The following is a 25,017-nucleotide window of genomic DNA, read 5'->3' as shown; positions in this document are numbered from 1 at the left end:
TTTGTTTTTAAGCAAATGTTAGACTTAAATAGACCTCTTTTCTTTCAAGAATGAAAAAATACTGAAAAAACTCAAAATGGAACCTATGGGACAATTCTGCAATGTAAATAAGAGAACTTAATAGCAAGGTGGAGTCTATTCTTTATTCTTTAATTCACCAAATATTCATTGAATGCCTATTGTGTGCCAAGCACTGTTCTAGGTACTTGGGATATGTTGATGAATTTTAACCACATGGAGATTACATTGGGGGAGAGGGAAGAAACAGACACTAAACATAGATTTTTAGAAGTTAGTACATGTTTTAGAAAAGGATAAGAAATTTGGAAAAGAGAAAAAGACCAAGATAAGGAGGGTCTGGATTGCTGAGGGATAAGTACGAGAGATGAGGTCATGACGGCAGTATTTAAATAGGATTGTTAAGGAAGTCCTCATCGAGAAGGCGACGTTTAAACCAAAACGTGAATACAGGAGAGTTAGCTGTGGGTTTATTTGGGAAAAGAGCATTGCAGGCAAAGTGAACAACTGTACAGAGACCCCCTAAGGTAGGAATGTGACTGATGAGTTAATAGAACAGGTAGAAACTAGTGTGGCTGGAATGGAATGATAAGTAGCCTTTGCAGGGGTTTAATCTGTGGCATAATCTTACTTATGGTTTAAGGACTATTCTAGCTGCTCTGTTAAAAGAGACTGAAAAGGGTGGGGCAAAGAGAAAAGCAAGACCAATTAGGAAGCTACTATAGTAACCCAGGTAAGAGGTGGTAGCGATTCAGGCCAGAGTAGTAGGAATGGAGGTACTGGGACATGGTCATATTCTGGACATATTTTGAAAATAGAGCCAACAGATTTCCTCATGAATTGGGTGGGTGTATAGTGAGAGAAAAGGAGTTAAGGATGACTCCAAGATATTTGGCCTGAGCTACTATAGAGCTGGAGTTGCTATTAACTTAGCTGGAGAAATCTGTGTGGAAGAGATTTTGAGGGGAAAGATCAGGAGTTTGGTTTTGGACATATTAAGTCTGGGATGCCTACCGGACATCCAAGTAGAGATGTAGAGCTGGCAGTCAGATAAATGAGGCTGCAGTTTTAATGAAATGTTTACAGTAGAGATATGATTTGGGGAGCCTTCAAATGGTTTTTTAAAACACGAGGCTGGCTGAAGGAGTGAATGATAGAGAAGACAACAAAGACTGAGCTCTGGGACACCTGAACATTATTAGTAGCAGGGAGAAGAAGAGGAATGAGAGGAAGGGAGATGGAGGAATAACAACCAGCGAGACGGGAAATATTCAGTGTCATGGGCTGGAAACCAAGTAGTCAGCTTTATAAATTGTGTATCAGATCTTTTCTAGAAAACAGGTTTCAATTCCTTTCTGTTTTCAGTGGCCTCCTCCTCATTTCCCCAACCATTTGGCCACCGAAAACGGGAGTGAATGTGAGATGGATACCTTTCCTAAAACACAAATAGTCCACTACAGCAACTTTGGGGAGGGTGAGCCTTGGTTAAGATATGAGCCTGGGGCTTCCCTGGTGGTGCAGTGGTTGAGAGTCCGCCTGCTGATGCGGGGACATGGGTTCGTGCCCCGGTCCGGGAAGATCCCACATGCCGCGGAGCGGCTGGGCCCGTGAACCATGGCCGCTGAGCCTGCGCGTCCGGAGCCTGTGCTCCGCAGCGGGAGAGGCCACAGCAGTGAGAGGCCCGCGTACCACAAAAAAAAAAAAAAAAAAAAAGATATGAGCCTGAAGTTTGATTTAGCCAAAATTTGAGGTGAAAATTTAAAAATTACACTTTCCATGTTTTAATAGTGAAAAATGGCACTAAATTGTTACCTTAATAACAAAGTTTTTTCAAAAACTCCAAAAGATTTTTATTCATCTTTTTTTTTTTTTTTTTTTTTTTCGGTACGCGGGCCTCTCACTGTTGTGGCCTCTCCCCATTGCGGAGCACAGGCTCCGGACGCGCAGGCTCAGCAGCCATGGCTCACGGGCCCAGCCGCTCCGTGGCATGTGGGATCTTCCCGGACCGGGGCACGAACCCGTGTCCCCTGCATCGGCAGGCGGACTCTCAACAACTGCGCCACCAGGGAAGCCCCTATTCATCATTTTTTTACATTTCTAGATTTACATTTCTGGTTTCCTCTGCTAGAGAAAATGGTAGTGCTGGTTGTTTGGGGGTGATTTAGTGTGTGTGTGTGTGTGTGTGTGTGTGTGTGTGTGTGTGTGTGTGTGTGTGTGCAGGATTGCACCAGAACAGTTCTGTTTCCTGCCTCTTAACTAGCTTAGACAACTTAGACCAAGCGAAGTTTTCCCATATGCTAAACATAATATTGACTTGACACACTTGTTTGAGAAATAATCAATAAAAATGATTTTAAAGCACTCTGTTAAGAAAAAAAAACTGTGCAAAAATTACCTAGTTGCATGCTGTTTTTACAGTAGTTTTATAGAACAGAAAGAAAGAGGCTGCACAGTGCGCTAGATTCATCCAGAAAGGGATGGACGAAATTTCCTTTCACGTCATAAACTGATTGTGACACTTCTAGATATGAAAGAGATTTAAAAAAAAATTTTTTTTTTTTTTTGCGGTACGCGGGCCTCTCACTGTTGTGGCCTCTCCCTTGCGGAGCACAGGCTCCGGACACGCAGGCTCAGCGGCCATGGCTCACGGGCCAGCCGCTCCGCGGCATGTGGGATCTTCCCAGACCGGGGTACGAACCCGTGTCCCCTGCATCGGCAGGCGGACTCTCAACCACTGCGCCACCAGGGAAGCCCTAAAAAATTTTTTAACTAGAGGCTCCTAAACATTAAATTTGGGGAATTCCCTGGTGGTCCAGTGGTTAGGACTCTAGCTTTCACTGCTGAGGGCGTGGGTTCAAAACCTGGTCGAGGAACTAAGATCCTGCAAGCCCCATGGCGTGGCCAAAACAAAAACAAACAAACAACAACAACAAAATTAAATTTTTAAAAGCATGAAGCTGATATTTTTAAAAGCTCTGTATTTTAATGAGGATAATCATTACTATATAAGACATCTACTATGTGCCCAACACGACAAATGTTGAAAGAAATCTGAGAGGTTAAGATATTCTCCCTTCCCTGAACAGTTTTCCAACTTTGCTAGGCAATCAAGACGTGTGTGCTGAAATAATTAGGTAGTATCAGTACGATGGGGCCATAAAACAGTAATGTATTTGATAAATGTCATGGGTCTGTAGAGAAGGGATATAGCAGTGTAATCTGGAAAAATCTGTCCAGCAAAGAAGGTGAGATTTGAATTAGTCCTCCAAGATACATAGAATGCGGACAAGTAAAAGAGAGCATTTCACAAAGACAGCACAAGCTGGTAAAAATTCTTTGAAATATTATTTAAATCATCAAAATAGTCACTGAGGTCACCTGCCTTTTTCAAAAGACCCAATATTAGTGTTTGTCAAGATTTGCTTTCAGATATAAGGTGAGCTTTTTTCCCCCCAAGTAGTGAGGATGGACTTGTGTGTTCATTCAGTTACACAGCATGGGGTAGACTAAAGTTAATTGGTCTACTGAGTACCTGAAACCCGTCCTAAATTGTATCTTATCTCTGGGATACAGTAGTCAACTGAGTAGTCAACTGAGAAATGACAAAGGAAAATTCCTTGAACAGAGGTGCGGTTGGGTTTTACTACCACCAGGGGGCGAGAGCGCATTAAAAAAAGGACAACCCTGGTAACCGTTTCTAAATCTTAGGAGCAGCAATGGCCCACGTCTAACCCACTGAACTGGGGTCCCTAGGGTCGCAATTTCTTGGTATGTGCTCTTTGAAATAACCACATGTTTGTATTCTTCTTAGTATTTTGAAGCAACTACGTGTAGGAGCTTCCTCCAATAAGCTAAGTAATGAACTCCCATTTAAAAACCATTCTGAGGCTTCCCTGGTGGCACAGTGGTTAAGAATCCGCCTGCCAATACATCGAACACAGGTTCGAGCCCTGGTCCAGGAAGATCCCACATGCCATGGAGCAACTAAGCTCACGCGCCACAGCTACTGAGCCTGCGCTCTAGAGCCTGCGCGCCACAATTACTGAGCCCTTGCGCCACAACTATAGAAGCCCACACGCCTAGAGCCCGTGCTCCACAACAAGAGAAGCCACCGCAATGAGAAGCCTGCACACCGTAACAAAGAGTAACCCCCGCTCACCACCACTAGAGAAAGCCCACACGCAGCAATGAAGACCCAATGCAGCCAAAAGTAAAATAAATTAATTAAAAAAAAAAACCATTCTGGTCTATAACCTGATCACGCAGGCATCCTCCTTCTAAGAAGGCATTTATTATATGTACCAAAGGTTTAACATGATTGCAAAATCCCCAAATTTGAAAAAAAAAGGGGGGGGTTAAGTATCTGGCAATTGAATTATCGGTCTCTTACACCACTCATCTTTTCAGAGGTACCCCAGCGCTGGATCCCTGGATTCCCCGTTTTCAACTTCCCCTTAACAGTCCCCTTCCCTTCTTTCCTAACTCCGTCCCTACCCACCTGACCCAGAGTTACTTTGGAGGCGGCACCGATTTCCTTGGCAGCCAGCCCCAAGGCCAGACAGCTGCCCTCCTGACTGTGACCTCTAGACATTGCTCTCCTGAAACAGATAAAGATTTGTTCTTTACAGGTGGGGATGCGTGAAAAACTCGAGGCACTTATCACCGTGACATAATTTTAAGCACGTATGTTCCAGACCCAACAACTAAAATACATGAATTGGTTCGTGTAATCTTCATTAAAAAAATTCCGCGAAGCGGATACTAATACTGCCCTCGCGTCACCGGTGAGGACACAGAAGCCCAAGACAGTTAAACAGCTGGCCGAGCACCAGAGCTAATCCACGGCGGGACGCGCTTTGCACCCAGCTGGTCTGAGCCTGCCGCGCGCATACCTCTGCCTGCGCTTGGGCTGTGCCGACGGCGGGGGCGGGATGCGAGCTGCGTGCGGCCGGCGCGGACTCACAGGGCGCAGCACCCCGAAATACTTCCCACCTGGCTGCCTCGAGGATGGGGTCCGCACCTTTTCCTCGCCCGCGAGGCCTCAGGTTACAGTCGGCCCCAGCCTGCACGTGACCCGCGGCGTGCGGCGCGCAGCAGCCGATCACCGGGCGGGGACTGGGCCTGGCGGGAGCCCCGCCCCATCCCGAGCCAGTTAACTGGCGGCGGCTGTGCTGGCGCCCACTTCGTTGTGCGGCGGTCTGGGGCGGCGGTGTCCGCGCGGCTGCGGCCATGGCCACGGTGCGGGAGAAGGCGGCGGCGCTCAACCTGTCGGCTCTCCAGAGTCCCGCGCAGAGGCCTCCCAGTAGGTGCCGAGGACCCGGTCTGGGGACGCTGGGGGTCACAGGGCGGGCGGGGGGCGCAGGCTGAGGTTCTCGCGCGGGCGGGGGATCCCGCCAGGTACAGTCAGGTCCGCGGCCGCCTCCGCGAGCTCCGCACAGCTGTGGCTGCTCGGGCCGGCGCCCCCGCCGGTGAGCTGCTGTGCCGGACCCTGGTGCCCTCGTAGCTAGCTTTCTCCTAAGTTACCCGGAGTTTAACTTCACCGCGCGCTAGTCTGTGCGCCAGCTGCGTGCCGGTCGCTTGCAGTAGGTCTCCAGACGTGCTCCACATCATTACTGGTTACTGTCTAAGCCACAAACCTTGACTCCACAGTATGGCCAGGGGCCCAGTGCCTCTGTTGCCCAGTTTGTTGCCCAGACTCTTCCTGGGAGTGGTGAGAGGTTTCTGTTACGTTAAGTTCTACCGGCAGGAACTTGGCATAAAAGGTATTTATTAGTTACACTTTCTGGATAAGCAGTATTTCAATGAGTAGAAGTTTTTGATTTACCTTTGCAACGGTTGCATGAGATAAGGAGAGACACTGGTGAATGTTGCCAGCTTAATCATGTCCTGGGGGGCAGGTTACTTAGGATGTTAGTATGCTAACATCTTGGTTTCTTTACATGTCCAAACAATTGAACGGAATCGGATGATCGGTTCTAAAATTCCGATTTTAGCATACCCTACGTCTCAGTTAATAGAGTTAAGGGGTACAGATAATACTTGGCTTTTTTGTTTTCCATTTAGAGAAGTTACAACTTTCCCCCCTTTCTGTAGCTACAATGTGGGTTGCTGTAGGAATTAGTTCGCTTATTATTAAGCCTTTCATTTGTAAAAGCAAACCAGTGAAACTGTGACTCCTTCCTCAAGGTGACAGTGGTCAGTGGATTGATGTAGGACAAATTGGATGCATCTCAGTGGCCCCAGTTTTCTGTTTAACTTACAATGAGTAATGCTCCTTTTAATCTTCAAAATGCTAATGATAAATTGTGATAGAGAACCACTTTTCATTTGTACTTTTCTAAGAGCGATCTTAACATTAATCTTACTCTCCAATTAAAAGGATTCAAATAAGCACATGATGGCTACATTCAGAATTTCTCCAGTGTTTACAGTGTGAAGAGAAGGGAAATACTTCATCGTTTAGGAATATAAAATCAAATAATATTGGAAACAGTCTTGAGAAGTCTTTAGGCTTACTTTCTGGGTGAAAGAAATTGCCAAATTTTATGTGATTAAAAGCCCTGTCTTCTCTAACAGCTGAAATACCTGTTCTGAGCTTTGGTCATTAGTAAACAGGTTCTTCGTATAAGGGAATATGTATTCAAAATTAAGTAGATGACTCTCAGAGGGAAGAGTTGAAGTGCTGGTCATCGAATTTGAACCCAAGGAAAGGACCACTGTCTTCTGCACACCAGGTGCAGTGGGCAGAGAAAGGCCCATTGGGTTTTCTCATCTGTTTTGGTTGCTACAGTTGGAACCCTACCTGTTATCCTATGTTCATCCCCCTTCCCACTCTTTAGTTGCCTTGTCACAGTCCTAGCGAGCATGGTAATGGGAGCCTGTGTTCTTGGTTCCCTGCCATTCTCTTTCTGTGTCCTCTGGCAAGCAGCTTTGTATTTTTGTTTCTCTACCTATTAGTAATTCTTCCATAGTTTAAAGGGGCTGTGACAACCAGGGACCTGATTTATGTAGAAGAAATAAAGTCTGTATGCTAACCTTTAGTAAGTAGTTTGAAGAAATTTGTCTTTTAATATAGTCAAGCAAGAAAGTGGTATGTTATCCTGTTATCCCTTTATACTGTAACCTAATTCTTTGAATTCACCTGGTATCACTTTTCCAGGGAGCTCAAAGTACTTCCCATATGCTATCTCATTAATCTGTATGAATTAAAGCAGGGGCCAGTGTCTACTTTTGTTAATAGTTCTCTAAACATATTCTAAAATTGTTCTTTATTTATTTTATTTAGTTTACCTGCAGCCTTCTTTTCAGAGGCAATGTCAGTCTTCAGCATGACATCTCTAATGCTGTGTAAGAGGAAAACAAACTTTGGATTACCAAAACCAATATGTAGTAAAAGTGTTGCAGTATTGATACTGGCATATAGGAAGTTTTCCCCACTCAGTCACATCTGCCTAGTTTTAACACTCAAAGCACAGCTCTCTACATTTATCTGTTTTCATGAAATTTTAGTTAATGTCCAAGAAATGTAGTCCTTTTCCTTTGTCTTAACAATTCTGTGAGTAATGTTTTAAAACCTCTTTTAAAAAAATAATTCTTAAGAAAAATTCTCTCAAATCCTAAATGATTTAGGATATTTTTTTAAATTTTTTATTTTTTTTGCGGTACGCGGGCCTCTCACTGTTGTGGCCTCTCCCGTTGCGGAGCACAGGCTCTGGACGCACAGGCTCCGGACGCACAGGCTCAGCGGCTATGGCTCACGGGCCCAGCTGCTCCGCAGCATGTGGGATCTTCCTGGACCGGGGCACGAACCCGTGTCCTCTGCATCGGCAGGTGGACTCTCAACCACTGCGCCACCAGGAAAGCCCTGATTTAGGATTTTATATACTTGTTATCTTCTAATGAGGAGTTAAATCTTCTGGTATGTGTCACATTTGTCATCTCACCTGCTAGTGGTCTTTATTTGACTGACTACTGTTCAGAGTTTGACATCATCATCCAAGTGGTATGAATAGGTAAAGGGTAAACTGAGGGTGGGGACTGTGTCTTCTTAGTTCAAAGAAAGGAAGAGGAAGAAATAGGGAAAAAAGGAAAAACCTTCCTTTTTTTAAACTTTTTAAATAAACTTAAACATTTTTAGAATAGATTTAGATTTACAAAAAGTCACTAAGTTAGTGCTTAGAGTTCCCATATGCCCTTCACTCAGTTTCCCTTATGATTAACATCTTACATTTAGTGTAATACATTTGTCACAATTAGTGAACCGATATTGATAGTCTATACTTTTACTCAGGTTTCCTTAGTTTTTGCCTAATATCCTTTTTCTGTTCCAGGGTCCCATCCAGGATATTACATTACAGTGAATCCACATGTCCTTTGGCTCTTCTAGATTGAGACAATTTCCCCTTTCGTTTTTTTTTTTGTTTTTTTTTTTGTGTGATATGCGGGCCTCTCACTGTCGTGGCCTCTCCCGTTGTGGAGCACAGGCTCTGGACGCGCAGGCTCAGCGGCCATGGCTCACGGGCCCAGCCGCTCCGCAGCATGTGGGATCTTCCCGGACTGGGGCACGAACCCGTGTCCCCTGCATCAGCAGGCGGACTGTCAACCACTGCGCCACCAGGGAAGCCCCTCCCCTTTCGTTTTTATACGTCTGTTAATTGCTGGGTACGTGCCAGCCACTTTACATATATATCTTAGATGACCTTCACAGTAACTGAGAGAAGTGGAATTAAGTCTGTTTTGCACCAAAAAAGTTAGGCAGTTTGCCCAAGATTGCATTATTAGTAATGATGGAGCCAAGAATAGAGAACCAAGCTCTCTGGGACTCCAGAACCCCACACTCTTGTCTTTTTCTATTCACAGAACCTAGCACTGTGCCTGCTGCATTAACACAAGTTTCCATGTCTAAACAGTATTCAAGTAACCTAGGGTTTCTGAACCTCGGCGCTGCTGACATTTTCTTTGTTGTTGCGGGAGCTGGCCTGTCACTGTAGAATGTTAAGCAGTGTCCCTGGCCCCTCTACCCACTAAACATCTGTAGCATTTCTCCCTCCTCAGCTTATAACAACCAGAAATGGCTCCAGACATTGCCAGATGTCTGGGGGGAGTAAAATCACCCACTAAGAACCACTGTTAACCCTTCTTTAAAATATTTTAATAGTTGGCAGTAATCTACAACTAACAAGTATTGAATAATTTGAACCTCTGTGAAGTATAAGGAAATTTGAATGAAATACAGCACTAGCTCACTGTTTCTTTAAGTTTTGTGCAAAACTGCCTAACATGAGCTATCTGAATTCTTTTCTTTTGTGTGTGTTGGGGGCGGGGGCAGTGTAATGTCCAAAAATGAAAATAAAATTGTTACATATTCATTTAGAAGTAGCATGTTTTAGTAACTCTTGTGTGTACGTTTACCTTACAGTGGGATCCAGTTTTATAATGTGTCTATTGATCTTCTAAGGAGTTAATATAATCTCACTGATTGAAATGATTATAGAATTGTTTTCACCCTTAAATTGGTTTTCACAGCAGGGCCATAGTTGATGCTGACTGCACAGATCATGGTTGATGCTGATTATCCCCTTGTGACTTAATGAGTAAATGTAATTTCTTGACCTATCTGCCTTATGACTTGATTTTTAAGGAATTATTATTATAATAACTTGACTATTTAGTGTACCTTTTTAGAAGTAAAGATGATTATTAGTAGTGTTACAAATACACATAAGTTCAATATTAGAAGTTTAACTTTTTTTATGGCTGGTAAACTTTTTTGGGTAGATATCAAATACATGCAAAGGATGGGTCTTTGCTTTTGAAAAATAGCTGTTGTTTTCACACAGATAAAGAAGAGCCTGCTTGAAAACTGAATGTTAACTAGCCTAGATTTATATAGTGCTCAAGAACATGTGTAGTATGTTATAGATCTAGTTTAAAACAGTTTCTGAGCCTCTTGATAGCTTCTCAAAGCTTTTTATCCGACAGGTCAAATTTGTTCCTATGCTTCATTTCTTACATATTTTGTTTGGTGTTCAATGACCATGTCTAAATGGAGAGAGATATAATTTTAGTCTCTAAAGTCCTGCAAATCAGCAGTTTAGACCTGAAACATACCTTAAACATAGTGTTTAATTCTTGTATCAGTAAATGAAGAAAACAAATTATAAAAGTTAAGTCTGTTATTCAGGGTTATCGCAGCTGGTCTCTAGACTTTGATCATTAGGTCATGATGCTTTTAGAACATGCTTAACCAAATGTAAACAAAGAAGCATCAAGATGTAGACAGTGATGAATTTTAAAGAATTGTCAAGCTCATATGCAAGTGAAGTTTGAGGACAAGCTGAAGCTTAAATTCTGATTGCTAGACTTACAAAACATTCATTGTATTCTTCGGGTCTCTCGAATCCTGTTTAGAAGTCACAATAATTCATCTTACTGGGCCATGGTCAGCGATACCAATGGTCATTTCAGCTCTTAGATGATGATAAATAAGTTTCAAACCAGCATGTGGGGGATCTGTGTTCAACTGGTGAAGTCAGCATTAAAAAAACAGGTTATCCTGGTGTGGGTTTTGGCACATTTACTCGTCAAGTCCAGGGTAGATTATGTATTAAAATATCTGTATGAACATGAGTTAGTTTGGGTCTGCGGGTGGTGATGCTTAAGGGGAAATATCCCAGGATGCAATGGTTGGGAATTAATGGTCAGTGAGAACAGAGGGGACCTGAAAGGGCTGCATTATATTATGCCTGGAGAACTCTGGAAACAGTGTATGGCTCACAGGTGCCTACTATCCTGCTCTAACCCGTTCTTTAATCTTTTATATTGTGTTATCCAACCTGCAAGACTTCCTGATTTTCCATATTTAAACAGCAAGTTAATATGGGGAAATATATTCTTAATTCCCCTGTGAAGATTAGCCTTTTTCACATCATTGAGGCTCTCACCCCCATCAGTTGTCTTATTGATCTCAAATTAATAAGTGAGTCAGCTTTATCTTTTAGGGTTTTTATGCTAACTTACTTGTAGCTCAGCTGTTATGATTTATGTGTTTCATCTTTAGTATTATTACTAGCCCAGAAGTCTGTTTTGTTGGTACTTAATAGGCAACCTGAGCTCTACAAGTTTGAACCTTGCCTATTTTCCTTTCCTGTGTACTATGGATAGTATATATCATAGAATTACGATAACTATCTTATTTTAGGAGTAATGACTACTAAGTGTTTTTAAATAGCTTGGTTAAGGATTCAGAAATCTTAAAGTTGTTTTTTTGTTTGTTTCTTTAATCTCATTGGCTCACTTAAAGCTCTTTCAGTTAATCCAAGTCTTCAATGAAAGGTTAATGCTAAAACTACCTGCTAACTTTTTTTTTTCACAAAGCTTTTTAAAAAAATTTATTTAATTCATTTATTTTTGGCTGCACTGTGTGTTCGTGGCTTCGTGTGGGCTTTCTCTAGTTGCGGCGAGCAGGGGCTACTCTTCGTTGCAGTGTGCGGGCTTCTCATTGCAATGGCTTCTCTTGTTGTGGAGCACGGGCTCTAGGCACAAGGGCTTCAGTAGTTGTGGTGCATGGGCTTAGAAGTTCCGCGGCATGTGGGATCTTCCCGGACCAGGGCTCGAACCCATGTCCTCTGCATTGGCAGAGGGATTCTTAACTACTGCACCACCAGGGAAGCCCTGCTGACTTACTTTTAATATATTTATATTTAAGTGCTAAGAAAAGCTAGTATATATTTACTACCTGTAAAACTGAGGGTAAGTTTGTTTAATTCACTGAGCCTCAATTTCTTCAAAATAGGATTATTAATAACTATTTTAGAGAAGTTTATCAGGATTAAATGAGAGAAGGCAGAGCTTGTCATATTGTCAGTCCTCAAATGTTAGCTACTATTAATAATATAATGAAGATTTGAAAAAAGACTAAAGAACAGGCATTAAGTTCATTTAAATCTCAGCTATAATCTCTGGTATGTTAGGAAGTTAAGAACATTAAGTGCTAATCCTCCTTTTATTTAGTCATAGTGGCTGGAAACAGTACAGCTACTCCTAGTTCTGGATACCAGGGGAATGACCTGGACATATTTTGAGAATCCATCCAGTGCATGATTCTGGCTCTACTCAGTAGAGACTAAATACAGTACCAGTGGTAAGTCTAGTTTCAGCTTGATTTATCTAGTTGAGTTTCCATAATTCAGTTCTTAAAACGGCTCACGGGCTTCCCTGGTGGCGCAGTGGTTGAGAGTCCGCCTGCCGATGCAGGGGACACGGGTTCGTGCCCCGGTCCCGGGGATCCCACATGCCGCGGAGCGGCTGGGCCCGCGAGCCATGGCCGCTGAGCCTGTGCGTCCGGAGCCTGTGCTCCGCAACGGGAGAGGCCACAGCAGTGAGAGGCCCGCGTACAGCAATAAATAAATAAATAAATAAATAAATAAATAAAATAAAAAACGGCTCACATATTTGGAAAACTAGCATCAATTACTTCCTTCTTTGTTTAGTAATGAATTATGAAGTATCTGGAATTTTAAAATATAATTTTGATAATTATAAACGATCTTGCTGGCACTTCCCTGGTAATGCAGTGGTTAAGAATCCACCTGCCAATGCAGGGGACACGGGTTCGAGCCCTGGTCCGGGAAGATCCCACGTGCCACGGAGCAACTAAGCCCGTGTGCCACAACTACTGAGGTTGTGCTCTAGAGCTCGCGAGCCACAACTGCTGAGCCCGTGTGTCACAACTGCTGAAGCCCACGCGCATATAGCCCGTGCCCTGCAACAAGAGAAGCCACCGCAGTAAGCCCGCACACCGCAACGAAGAGTAGCCCCTGCTCACCACAACTAGAGAAAGCCCGTGCGCAGTGACGAAGACCCACTGCAGCCAAAAATAAAAATAAATTAATTAATTAATTAAAAAACCCCACAATTTGGGCTTCCCTGGTGGCGCAGTGGTTGAGAGTCCGCCTGCCAATGCAGGGGACATGGGTTCATGCCCCGGTCCGGGAAGATCCCACATGCCGCGGATTGGCTAGGCCCGTGAGCCATGGCCGCTGGGCCTGTGTGTCCAGAGCCTGTGCTCCGCAATGGGAGAGACCACAACAGTGAGAGGCCTGTGTAACGAAAAAAAAAAACCAACAATCTTGCTGATTATTTTAAACTAACATCATAATAATGGATAGGTAGTAAAATTACCCATCTACTTTTGGTATTGGAAATATACAAACAAACAATAAAGGGTTTTCTGTGTTTCTGTGTGTATGTTAGTAATTTTTATGGTAGCTACAAAATTACACTATAGGTAAATACACTGTGGTTCACTACACTCCCTATATTTATTGCAACACAAAAAGATGAATTTCAAATGACCCACTTAAAATTTATGACTCTAGTGCATTGAGTGGAGTTTTTTTTTTTTTTTTTTTTCTTAGCCACGCCGCATGGCTTGCAGGATCTTAGTTCCCCAACCAGGGATGGAAACCGGGCCCCTGGCAGTGGAAGCACGAGTGCTAACCACTGGACCACCAGGGAATTCCCAAGTGGAGTTTTAATGTGCTTCAGAAACTTTGCTTTCATCTTACATATTTATTTTATCTAAAAAAAACAGGAAGGTAATTTCAAGTAGGAGTTTCTTTAATTATAAGTCCCCTTATTCCTTATTGTTGTACTGTTGCATATTATTTTCCTTCTTAGACTACCTTAAGGGATGTAATCAGTTTTCAGTTTCTCTGCCAAAATATCTTGAAAATAAAGGAGTTATATACTTAACAAAAATGGGGGCTTAAAAATGAGAACAACTGAATATTCAGAGGGCCATTAAAAGGTATAACACAGGGCCTCCCTGGTGGCGCAGTGGTTGAGAGTCCGCCTGCCGATGCAGGGGATGCGGGTTCGTGCCCCGGTCTGGGAGGATCCCATATGCCGCGGAGCGGCTGGGCCCGTGAGCCATGGCCGCGGAGCCTGCGCGTCCGGAGCCTGTGCTCCGCAGCGGGGGAGGCCACAACAGTGAGAGGCCCGCATACCGCAAAAAAAAAAAAAAAAAAAAAAAAAAAAGGTATAACACATAAAAAGGCATACTATGTGTTTACATAAAAAGAGAGCAAGCCAGCTAGCCACCAGGCTGACGATTAGCTACACTTAGCTCCATCAGCTTACTAAAACTTAAGGTCCACTTTCTTTTAATTGTTTCTCCTTTTCTTCTTTGTAGTTATGCCAAATATCAATTTATTAAAATGAGGAAGAATGTGATGGATCTTTGAAAGCACGTTTTCTAAAACCTTACTTGGGCTTCCCTGGTGGCGCAGTGGTTGAGAGTCCGCCTGCCGATGCAGGGGACACGGGTTCGTGCCCCGGTCTGGGAGGATCCCACATACCGCGGAGCGACTGGGCCCGTGAGCCATGGCCGCTGGGCCTGCGCGTCCGGAGCCTGTGCTCCGCAATGGGAGGGGCCACGGCAGTGAGAGGCCCGCGTACCGCAAAAAAAAAAAAACCTTACTTTATTTCTGTGCTTTTCCTATCTTTGCAATAGGCTATAAGCTCCTATTGAACAGGAACCAAGCTGTTAGTTTATCCTGTTTAACAAAGCACTTAACTCATGAGTCTGCATAATAAGAAGCTTTAAAAAAATTAGTTTATTCCAGTAAGCATCGTGTGCGTATGTATATCTATAACTATATATCTGTCTGTCTGTATGTCTGCCTTATCTGACTGATAAATGCTTTGAAATCGTATAAACCGTGAACCAAATCCCAGTACCACCTCTTACAATATAATGTCTGGAAGTTACACTTAACCTCTGTGAATCTGTTTTGCATCTCTCAAATAAAGGTGATGTCTGCTTCACAGGGTTGCTGTTGAAGATTAGAGCATTTATATAAGGCATTTAATAGAGTTCTTGTACGTAATTGGTAACTGCCACAAGGTCCTGCTTGATCTGCATCCCCCACTCCAAACCTCATTGTCAATCCTCTCTGATCTCACTTCCTACTATTCGTTCCCTTGGTCACCTACTCAGGTCATGGTGGCCTCCTTCCTGTTCTCATAGCGGAGTACACCCCCTCCTCAGGGCCTTTGCTCTTTCTGTTCTCTCTGTTCTTTCCCCAGATAACTGCACAGCTTGCCCCCAGGTTTTACGCAGGCTTCTGTTCAGAGATCACCATGTCAAAGAGGTCTTTTCTGACCTCCCATCTAAAACAGCATTCTCTTTCTTACCTGGCTTTATTTTTCTTCTTGGCACTGATCTAACATATACATAATGTCTGTATCTTCCCACAAAGAATAAGTCTATAAGAACAGGGACTTTATTTTGCCCACTCTTGTATCCTAGCACATAGAACAGTGTTTAGCATATAGTAGGCACTACATTTTTTAATGAGTTGCTACTAATAATTTCATATTTCAATAACAAGCTGCCCTCATAATTGTTTCTTATTAATAACTTTGCTTAAGAGTTAAGCAAAGTTTAAGATTTAAATCTTAATCTTTGATTAAGATTTGCTTAAGGATTGCTTAGACCTTATTACAAATGAGTGAGGTGACTCTGTGATTTTTCCCACTCCAGGTTTCAGTGTAGCCCAGAAGCCATTTGGAGCCACATATGTATGGAGCAGCATTATAAACACTCTTCAAACACAAGTGGAGGTGAAAAAACGAAGGCATCATTTAAAAAGACACAATGACTGTTTTGTTGGTTCGGAAGCTGTGGATGTCATTTTTTCTCACCTAATTCAGAATAAATACTTTGGTGATGTAGATATTCCTCGGGCCAAAGTGGTGAGAGTGTGTCAAGCACTTATGGACTACAAAGTATTTGAAGCAGTTCCGACCAAAGTCTTTGGAAAAGACAAAAAACCTACATTTGAAGATAGTAGTTGCAGCCTTTATAGATTCACAACGATACCTAACCAAGACAGTCAATTAGGCAAAGAGAACAAACTGTTTTCACCTTCCAGGTTAGTCTGTGTTAGATTTTCATTTAATATTGCCAGGGGGAGGTGCCTCTTTAGTGCAGTAGGTAGAGTGTCAGTCTCATAATATTGGCAGGATTTTGTCTACTTTTTAATGAAATGCTGACTGTCTTTGTTATTTTTGGAACAGTAAGTTAGGCTAAAATCTGGGTCTGTGGGTAAATTTGATAAAGTAGAGCAAACTTTTGTTTATTTGGTATCTCCTAGAATTCTTGTTTGTTCATATATTTAGCAGAAACCATTAACAAACTTTGATTTTTCTGCTTCAGGTTACAATTACACTATAAAAAATGTTAGAGAGTTTATACGCAAAGTGGTATGAGAACAGGAGAGGTGAAGACAAGCAGGTGGGTTGTCACTAGAATCCAGAAAATAGCAGATGTGAAATATGAAAGGAGCCAGTATGCAGAAAGTTTCATAGGACATTTTAAGGAGTTTGCACGTGATCACACAGATGTTGGGGAGGCCACAGAAAGACGTTAAGCATGATGAGATTGCCTAAAATTAGGCAGCTATATGGACAGCCTAATGGGGAGAGGAATCTTGCAATATTGTGGTCTACAGATGAGGGGGAAGTAGGCAGCAGTGGTGGAGAAGCAGGAATCATTTAAAGGGAGCCTGGGGGACAGAATTGTAGAACCCAGTGATTGAAATGGATGTAGGTGATAAATGCATAGCTAGCTTAGTTATTTGTCATGAGATAAAACTTTTCCCTTTTATTCCCCTCAGCTAAGCTTTGAAAAGGTGACCATGTAATTGAAGATCTTACAATTCAGACCTGACCCAAAGTCAGAGTTTTAGTGTATTGACTTTCAAAATTTTTTTTAACTCTATGTTTAAAACATGATAAAATTTACCTCTTTCTATATAGGAAGGAAGTAGGAGGATAAGGTAGGGCACAATCAGTACTTTCCAAATGTAGGTCCACGTGCTTTATCTGAAACCTTTGGGAACAGATGTGTTTAGGAATTTGGAACTTTGGAGATTTTAGAAAGGTCATTATGTACATATATCATTTACTAGATCACACTCCGAGAGGGATCTGGGACAGCATCTGGTAATCAAACACATTAGTATTTCTGCAGTGAAAATATTCATACTAACTGGGATAGATAAAGGCTGTGATAGTCTCAGAACAGGTTTTGTCACTATATGAATTCTGAATAAACTTCAAATTTTTCAAAGCTTTTTGGGTTTCAGAATTAAGAGATTATAGTTCTGTATTTGAGCACTATCTACCAGAGGATGCCCCGGAAAGAGAGATAACTAATAAAAACAGTAAGCATAATGAAGTTTGACTGTGTTTGATTATGTTTTAAAATTGGCGACTAACATTTTAGTCATTGAATTACTTAAATCTAAATGCTCAAAGGAGGATTTATGTAGAGTGTGTATATTCAGACTTGAGAAAGAAGATGGGATGTTTTTGTATTTCATTCTACTCTCAGAATTTGTATTTGTTATGTTTTTGCTCTGAAGTACATAAACTTTCTAGAAACTCTTAGCTCTCAGATTCAAAAATATTTCTGTAGGCTTACTAATAAACAGGAATTTATGAAATAAATTCATTTTAGGTATGCAGATGCATTATTTAAGTCCTCTGATATCAAATCTGCAAGTTTAGAGGATCTGTGGGAAAATCTGAGTTTAAAGCCTGCTGAATCCCCTCACGTAAATATCTCTGCAAACTTGTCTCCACAAGGTAAGCTAAAGATGATACAGGAAGAAATAGAAGACTGACTTCAAATAAAGTTATTTAAATTTTTTCAATCTTAACCTTTATTAGAATTTAGATATTCAGAGCATAAAGAAAGAGCACACTGTGTATTAAAGCTGTTTATATTAAGTTTTAACAGAGGTCTATTATCTTTAACAAATAGATCAGTGTTGCAATTCTGGAACACTGACTTTTGTCCTATCAGCTGGCAGAGATTCAAATCTGAAATGTTTTACATGCAGATTTTAAAAAATTTATTTGAAATCTGCTCTCAGATATATCTTTCCCTAAAATTTTATTAGGTTAAATAAAAATTTGAGAATTATATTAAAACATTAACAGGGTTATATGTTCTTCCTTGTCTGTGGCAGTGGAATGTGGTTTTAATGACTGATTTCCACCTTCCCTCCCCCATCCCAGTTGTGGAAACCCTGAGCGGAATAATCTGCAGCCAGTGGTTTCAAACCAGTTTTCAGATTGAATGAATCATTCTTTCTTCCAAAGTCCTTATTAACATGTTATATGACTTGATCTCTTATCAAGCCGTATTGCTTTTTACAGTACAAAAATGAAAAGAATTCCTGTTGTCCAAAGTCTGTTCTCCTACACTTTAAACAAATCTTGAATTGTTTTACTTTGTTATAGGAAACTACTTCATAAAATTGACTCTCTTTCTTCTTCTTTTTTTTTTTTTCTTTTGCCACAAGTTTATTAGCTTAGACCTGCCTAGGCAGATATTGTGGTGAGCGTGTAGTAACTATTAATCATTACTTTTCCCCTTGTTATTTTCCCTGTGCAGTTATTAATGAAGTATGGCAAGAAGAAACAGTTGGGCGTCTGCTACAACTTATAGACCTTCCACTCCTTGACTCCCTCCTCAAACGGCAAGAGGTGGTACCTAACGTTACTCACCCTACGAGGCAGCCTGACTTGGTCAGCAACAGGAACTATCTGGATCGAGGGATTCTCAAGGCTTACAGTGAATCTCAGTATGTGGAAATACATATAATAATTTGAGTGTGTTTATAGGAAGATATTAGTTTTAAGATAATCTTTTGACTTCTTCTGTCCATACGATCAGATATGCTTTGTCAGTTGATATTATCAGTATTGGGAAAAATGAACAAAATTACCTTGGTCAAAATTAACGAGATTTAAATGTCATTATTTTTCATATTCATTTTTGTTTCACATATATCTCACTTGCACATCAAGTGAAGAAAATTATTATGTTCCATCTTCTTTGTTAAAATGTAGGGCTGTCTGCTCTCTTAGAGCTGTCTGGTCTTCAAAGGGACCTGGAACAAAATGAACAGATTTGTCAAATTCTTAGACTCCTTTAACTATATATGCTTTTATAGTCTTCTAGAATGTGTATTAAATATGTGTTTTTTGAAATGAGTTATTTGTAGTGAGGTGGATGGACCTAGAGACTGTCATACAGAGTGAAGTAAGTCAGAAAGAGAAAAACAAACACCATATGCTAACACATATATATGGAATCTAAAAAGAAAAAACAATGGTTCTGATGAACCTAGGGGCAGGACAGGAATAAAGACGCAGATGTAGAGAATGGACTTGAGGACACGGGAGGGGGAAGGGTAAGCTGGGACAATGTGAGAGAGTGGCATGGACTTATATACACTACCAAATGTAAAATAGATAGCTAGTGGGAAGCAGCCACATAGCACAGGGAGATCAGCTCGGTGCTTTGTGACCACCTAGAGGGGTGGGATAGGGAGTGTGGGAGGGAGATGCAAGAGGGAGAGGATATGGGGATGTATGTATACATATAGCTGATTCACTTTGTTATACAGCAGAAACTAACACAGCATTGTAAAGCAATTATACTCCAATAAAGATGTTTAAAAAAAAGGAATATATACTTATCCCATATGTATTATAAGTTAAGCATATATATATATATTTATTTTACTGCATCACCAACTTCCTGGTTGTTGTGATAAAAATCTATTATTTTATATTGAGTTTACTATACTTTTCATACATGAGTTCTCTTTTAAGAATTAGTTCTGCCATTATATTTAGTTTTACAACCATATTAAAAATAACAATTAAAAAAATAAGTATGTTTTTAAATTAACTAGTTTTATTAAAGAAACATCATGAAAATAACTCTTGCTCTCACCTCTGACTACACTCTCCTGATTAAAAACTTGAAGGCTTAACTCCAGATGCTAAGGGAATTATGACTTTATTTTTCCTTAAGGAGGAGTTCTATATTCCTTATAACCTTGAAACTCTTCCCCTAAGTAAAATTATTAAATGTTAAAATCTTGTATTTTCTAGTTTATTTAACTTTTAGTGATTTTTGCCTTAGTAGATAGTGTTCCAGTAGTTAGGAAGATGCAAATGTTTGAAAGGAATACAACTTATATTTTTAGTACTTCACCATTTCTACATTCTAATGAATTATTAATAAACAGTTGAATGTCAAAAGGTAGCTTAAACCCTTATGTGAAAAAATTAATCCCAACATACTTATTGAACTCTATATAAAGAGGAAGCTTATTATTCTACAAGAATTTATTTATTTATTTATTTATTTATTTATTTATTTTGCGGTACACGGGCCTCTCACTGTTGTGGCCGCTCCCGTCGCGGAGCACAGGCTCCGGATGCGCAGGCTCAGCGGCCATGGCTCACGAGCCCAGCCGCTCTGCGGCATGTGGGATCTTCCCAGACCGGGGCACGAACCCATGTCCCCTGCATCGGCAGGCGGACTCTCAACCACTGCGCCACCAGGGAAGCCCTCTACAAGAATTTAAATTACATTTCTACAATCTAAAGTAACATGTGAAAAAAATTTATGATTACCTTAAATTTTAAGTACAGAATCAGAAATTGACCTTAAAGTTCATCTATCTACATCTTATGATGAAGCTGATGACCAGAGGAGATGACATGACTTGGGTGGTGGCAGAATTAATTGTTCTGAGTCCACAGCAGTGGAGGACATGATTTTTTTAAAACTATATATATTAACAAATTGAATATTAAAAGTTAGTCATTCTGAAGATGAATGGATAAAGAAGATGTGGCACATATATGCAATGGAATATTACTCAGCCATAAAAAGAAACAAAATTGAGTTATTTGTAGTGAGGTGGATAGACCTAGAGACTGTCATACAGAATGAAGTAAGTCAGAAAGAGAAAAATACCGTATACTAACACATATACATGGAATCTAAAAAAAAAAAAAAAAGGTTCTGAAGAACCTAAGGGCAGGACAGGAATAAAGACGCAGATGTAGAGAATGGACTTGAGGACACAGGGAGGGGGAAGGGTAAGCTGGGACGAAGTGAGAGAGTGGCATGGACATATATACACTACCAAATGTAAAATAGATAGCTAGTGGGAAGCAGCCGCATAGCACAGGAAGATCAGCTAGGTGCTTTGTGTCCACCTAGAGGGGTGGGATAGGGAGGGTGGGAGGGAGAGGCAAGAGGAAGGAGATATGGGGATATATGTTTATGTATAGCTGATTCACTTTGTTATAAAGCAGAAACTAACACACCATTGTAAAGCAACTATACTCCAATAAAGATGTTAAAAAAAAAAAAAACTTAGGGCTTCCCTGGTGGCGCAGTGGGTGAGAGTCCGCCTGCCGGTGCAGAGGACGCGGGTTCGTGACCCAGTCCAGGAAGATCCCACGTGCCGCGGAGCGGCTAGGCCAATGAGCCATGGCCGCTGAGCCTGCGTGTCCGGAGCCTGTGCTCCGTAATGGGAGAGGCCTCAACAGTGAGAGGCCCGCATACCGCAAAAAAACAAACAAACAAACAAAAAACTTAGTCATTATGTTCCTTGAGATGTAGCAATTTTCTGAAGTTACCCAACTGGCATTTTATTAGAAATGGTAATTAATATTTAATTATTTTGAAACTGTACCTTATCTTCCTGTATTCTCTTCTAGCCAAAGTCAGAGATGATAGATCATACACAGAGCTTTGAAGTAAGCAATACTATATTAGAAAAATGCTGGTCTAGGAGTCAGATCTGGGATCTAGTCCTACCTGGAACCCTGAGCAAGCAACTTAGAGTTTCTGGACCTCCATAGTAAATTTAAGGAGCAGAGTTTGAATTTTGATGTCTTTCTCAGGCCTATATTGTAGTGGATGGATACTGTTTTCACTTAAAAAAAAAAAGACATATTAAACCCAACTTTTTGTCTGTGATTCATGATCTAGCTATATATTAAAAAGAATTACACATCTCTTTATCTAGGTATATAGAGATTTATTCTGGTAGAAAACTTGAAATAGCTAGTAAATTAGGTACTGAGTATATGTTGGTTATCCTTTGCTTTTTAAAGTAATAATTATTTTCTCCCATAGGGAAGATGAGTGGCTTTCTTCAGCAATTGACTGCTTGGAATACCTTCCAGACCAGATGGTTGTAGACATAAGCAGAAACTTTCCTGAGCAACCAGATAGAATAGACTTAGTGAAAGAACTTCTGTTTGATGCCATTAGTAAATATTACAGTAGTAGGGAACCTCTGTTAAATCACCTATCTGATGTTCATAATGGAATTGCAGAACTTTTAGGTAAGTAAGATGTTACTGGATACAAGACTTTCTCTTTTGGAGGGAACAGGAAAAAGTTACTTGTCCTCAAAATTAAACAAAATGGTACTACTTCAAGCTGAGAGTGGATCTGAATTAATCCATGGAAAGTGTGTTTTTTCCGAAACTTCTAGGCCTCATTTGGAAAGAGGCTTTAATAAGCTCTGAAGTTATCCAGGGACTTCTGGTTGCTACAGGAGAATGCTGCTCTCATTCACTGGAAGCTTAATAAGCATAGAGTAGCAATTCTCGTTTTCAGAAAGTGTTATCAGCACTATCACCATTCCCCCTTCATTCTCTTCAAATGGCAGACACTCTGCTTTGTCTCTGTACCAGTGAGCCAGACTGTTCCATATGGCTTGTTGAAAACAAGTTGCAGGTTTCAGAGAATCCTTTATTTTTCTCAGGTAGAGTTGGATACATGAGTACTGTATACAAAGTGTACCCTCGAAATGTAGTGAATTATTGGAAAACATAGGCTGAGAATTTATTTACAAAGCCAAATTAGATTTAACATCTTAAGATTTGTGTATGACAAGGACTTAGGACTGGCCAATTTGAGTATAGGCTTTTTAAAAAAAATTAATTTATTATTTATTTTTGGCTGTGTTGGGTCTTTGTTGCTGCGTGCGGGCTTTCTCTAGTTGCAGCGAGCGGGGGCTACCCTTCCCTGAGGTGCGTGGGCTTCACATTGTGGTGGCTTCTCTTGTTGCAGAGCATGCTCTAGGCACGTGGGCTTCAGTAGTTGTGGCATGTGGGCTCAGTAGTTGGGGCGCACAGGTTTAGTTGCTCCGCGGCATGCAAGATCTTCCCGGACCAGGGATCGAACCTGTGTCCCCTGTATTGACAGGTAGATTCTTAACCACTGTGCCACCAGGGAAGTCCCAAGTATAGGCTTTCTTGATGGTATTGGTCATTCATTGTAATTCCTAGCCTTTTTGTTTTGCTTTTGAACATCGTTTTGGATAAGTTTACTGATTAGCGTAAGCTCTAACTTGAATTTTGTTCCCTTTGATATAGTCGTGTCTGGTCAAAATTAAAAGCATTTTTTTTTCTTTTGGCTGAAGTGAATGGGAAGACTGAAATAGCATTAGAAGCTACTCAGCTCTTTCTAAAGCTTTTGGATTCCCAAAATAGAGAAGAATTTAGAAGACTACTGTATTTCATGGCTGTTGCAGCACATCCTTCTGAATTGAAATTACAGAAAGAAGTAAGTCTTTTGCCTAAATGTTAATTGTATTCAGTATCTGTAATATTTATAGGACATATCCATCGTCAGCATCAATTATGCTGAAACGGATAGTAGCTATTAATATTTAATATTCCCTTTTATATTACAATTCTTAAAAATATATACCATTGGGTGTGTATTGTTTTATTTTTATAGAGTGACAACCGAATGGTTGTGAAAAGGATATTCTCAAAAGCTATTGTTGACAATAAAAATTTATCCAAAGGCAAAACTGATCTTCTGGTACTCTTTTTAATGGATCATCAAAAAGATGTTTTTAAGGTAAAACTCTGAAAGTAGTTAAGTTGAACTTATGTAATAGATCACTAGATTAAAATGCATTTGAATAATGTTCCATGTTCCTTCTTCTTTTTTTTTTTTTTTTTTTTTAAGATTCCTGGAACTCTACATAAAATTGTCAGTGTTAAGCTCATGGACATTCAGAAGGGAAGAGATCCAAACAGAGACACAGGTAATCTGAGAAATACTACTTCCATGTCTCACAAGGATAAATTCCTGGTGTTTATTTGAAAGTGTTTTGCTCTAAGTAGTTGCACTTTAATTTCAACTAGACTCTAATCAATCTCCTCAGAGCCATCCAGACTTAGCTGAGAGGCTCCTTATGTCAAAAAGCAACTTGACAGGGTTAGAAAGTCAGCAGTGCTTAGCATCTTTACATGCATTTTGCAAAATGGGGAAAAAATATATAAGTATAAAAGTGTTGCTTGATTTTTCTAGTTAAGTCTGAGGAATAGATTCATTAACTGAACTTTTTACTTTTAAACTTTAAGGATATATTTATTGCCAGAGAATTGATCAAAGTGATTATTCTGACCATACAAGGAAGACAACCAAGGATGAGCTAATGAATTTACTAAAAAATATTGATGAGGATTCAAAACTTTCTGCCAAAGAGAAGAAAAAATTGCTAGGTCAGTTCTATAAGTGTCACCCAGACATCTTTATTGAGTATTTTGGGGACTGAGTGTTCCAGTGTCTGTATATAACTTGTGTATTTTAAGAATAAATTACGTATCCTAAAGATCCAATCACATTGTAATATTGGATGTTCTTCTAAATATGAAACTGTACTTAATAAAACTTTTTTGTATAACTTTTTGTGTCTGAAACTGAGTATTAGATGGTATATTACTGTTAAGTATTGACCTCTTTTAGGTGGGTTGATTTATAATTATTGTGCACGATACTTAATAGACCATCCTAGGAATTTAAATGATATGACATTGCAGTGTTTATATAAGAAAGTATTAAACAGTAAGGAAGTCTGTAATTACAAGTTAATAGGAGTATGGTTTGTACCTTGAAAGGTATACTTCTTAAAGATACAAGATAGAAACTTAGGCTATGCTACAGTGAATTTGTCAATTACCATAAACTGTAGACAAGTCAAAAATTGAACTGTCCTAATGCTTTTGAAAACTTCAACATCTTTTAAAGCTTATTGTGGAAAATTTCAAACATATATAAATATGGGGAGAACAGAATAATGA

The 25,017-nt window shown here is 40.5% G+C and overlaps 1 protein-coding gene across 1 annotated transcript; it reads left to right on the top strand.

Moving 5' to 3' along the window:
* The first annotated feature begins 5,072 nt into the window (after positions 1-5,072).
* Positions 5,073-24,592, top strand: DEPDC7 (DEP domain containing 7). The gene is made up of 9 exons (XM_082627304.1): positions 5,073-5,320; positions 15,566-15,956; positions 17,546-17,673; positions 18,488-18,677; positions 22,046-22,257; positions 23,343-23,485; positions 23,663-23,788; positions 23,900-23,978; positions 24,298-24,592. The coding sequence occupies exons 1-9, from the start codon at positions 5,248-5,250 to the stop codon at positions 24,489-24,491; spliced, it is 1,536 nt and encodes a 511-aa protein (XP_082483430.1). The 5' UTR covers positions 5,073-5,247; the 3' UTR covers positions 24,492-24,592.
* Positions 24,593-25,017: the final 425 nt, after the last annotated feature.

This window comes from Mesoplodon mirus (genome assembly GCF_964341445.2).
Source record: "Mesoplodon mirus genome assembly, chromosome: 7".
Taxonomy (NCBI): domain Eukaryota; kingdom Metazoa; phylum Chordata; class Mammalia; order Artiodactyla; family Ziphiidae; genus Mesoplodon; species Mesoplodon mirus.
The sequence above is the reverse complement of the archived record's forward strand: the minus strand, read 5'-3'. Positions and strand labels throughout refer to the sequence as shown.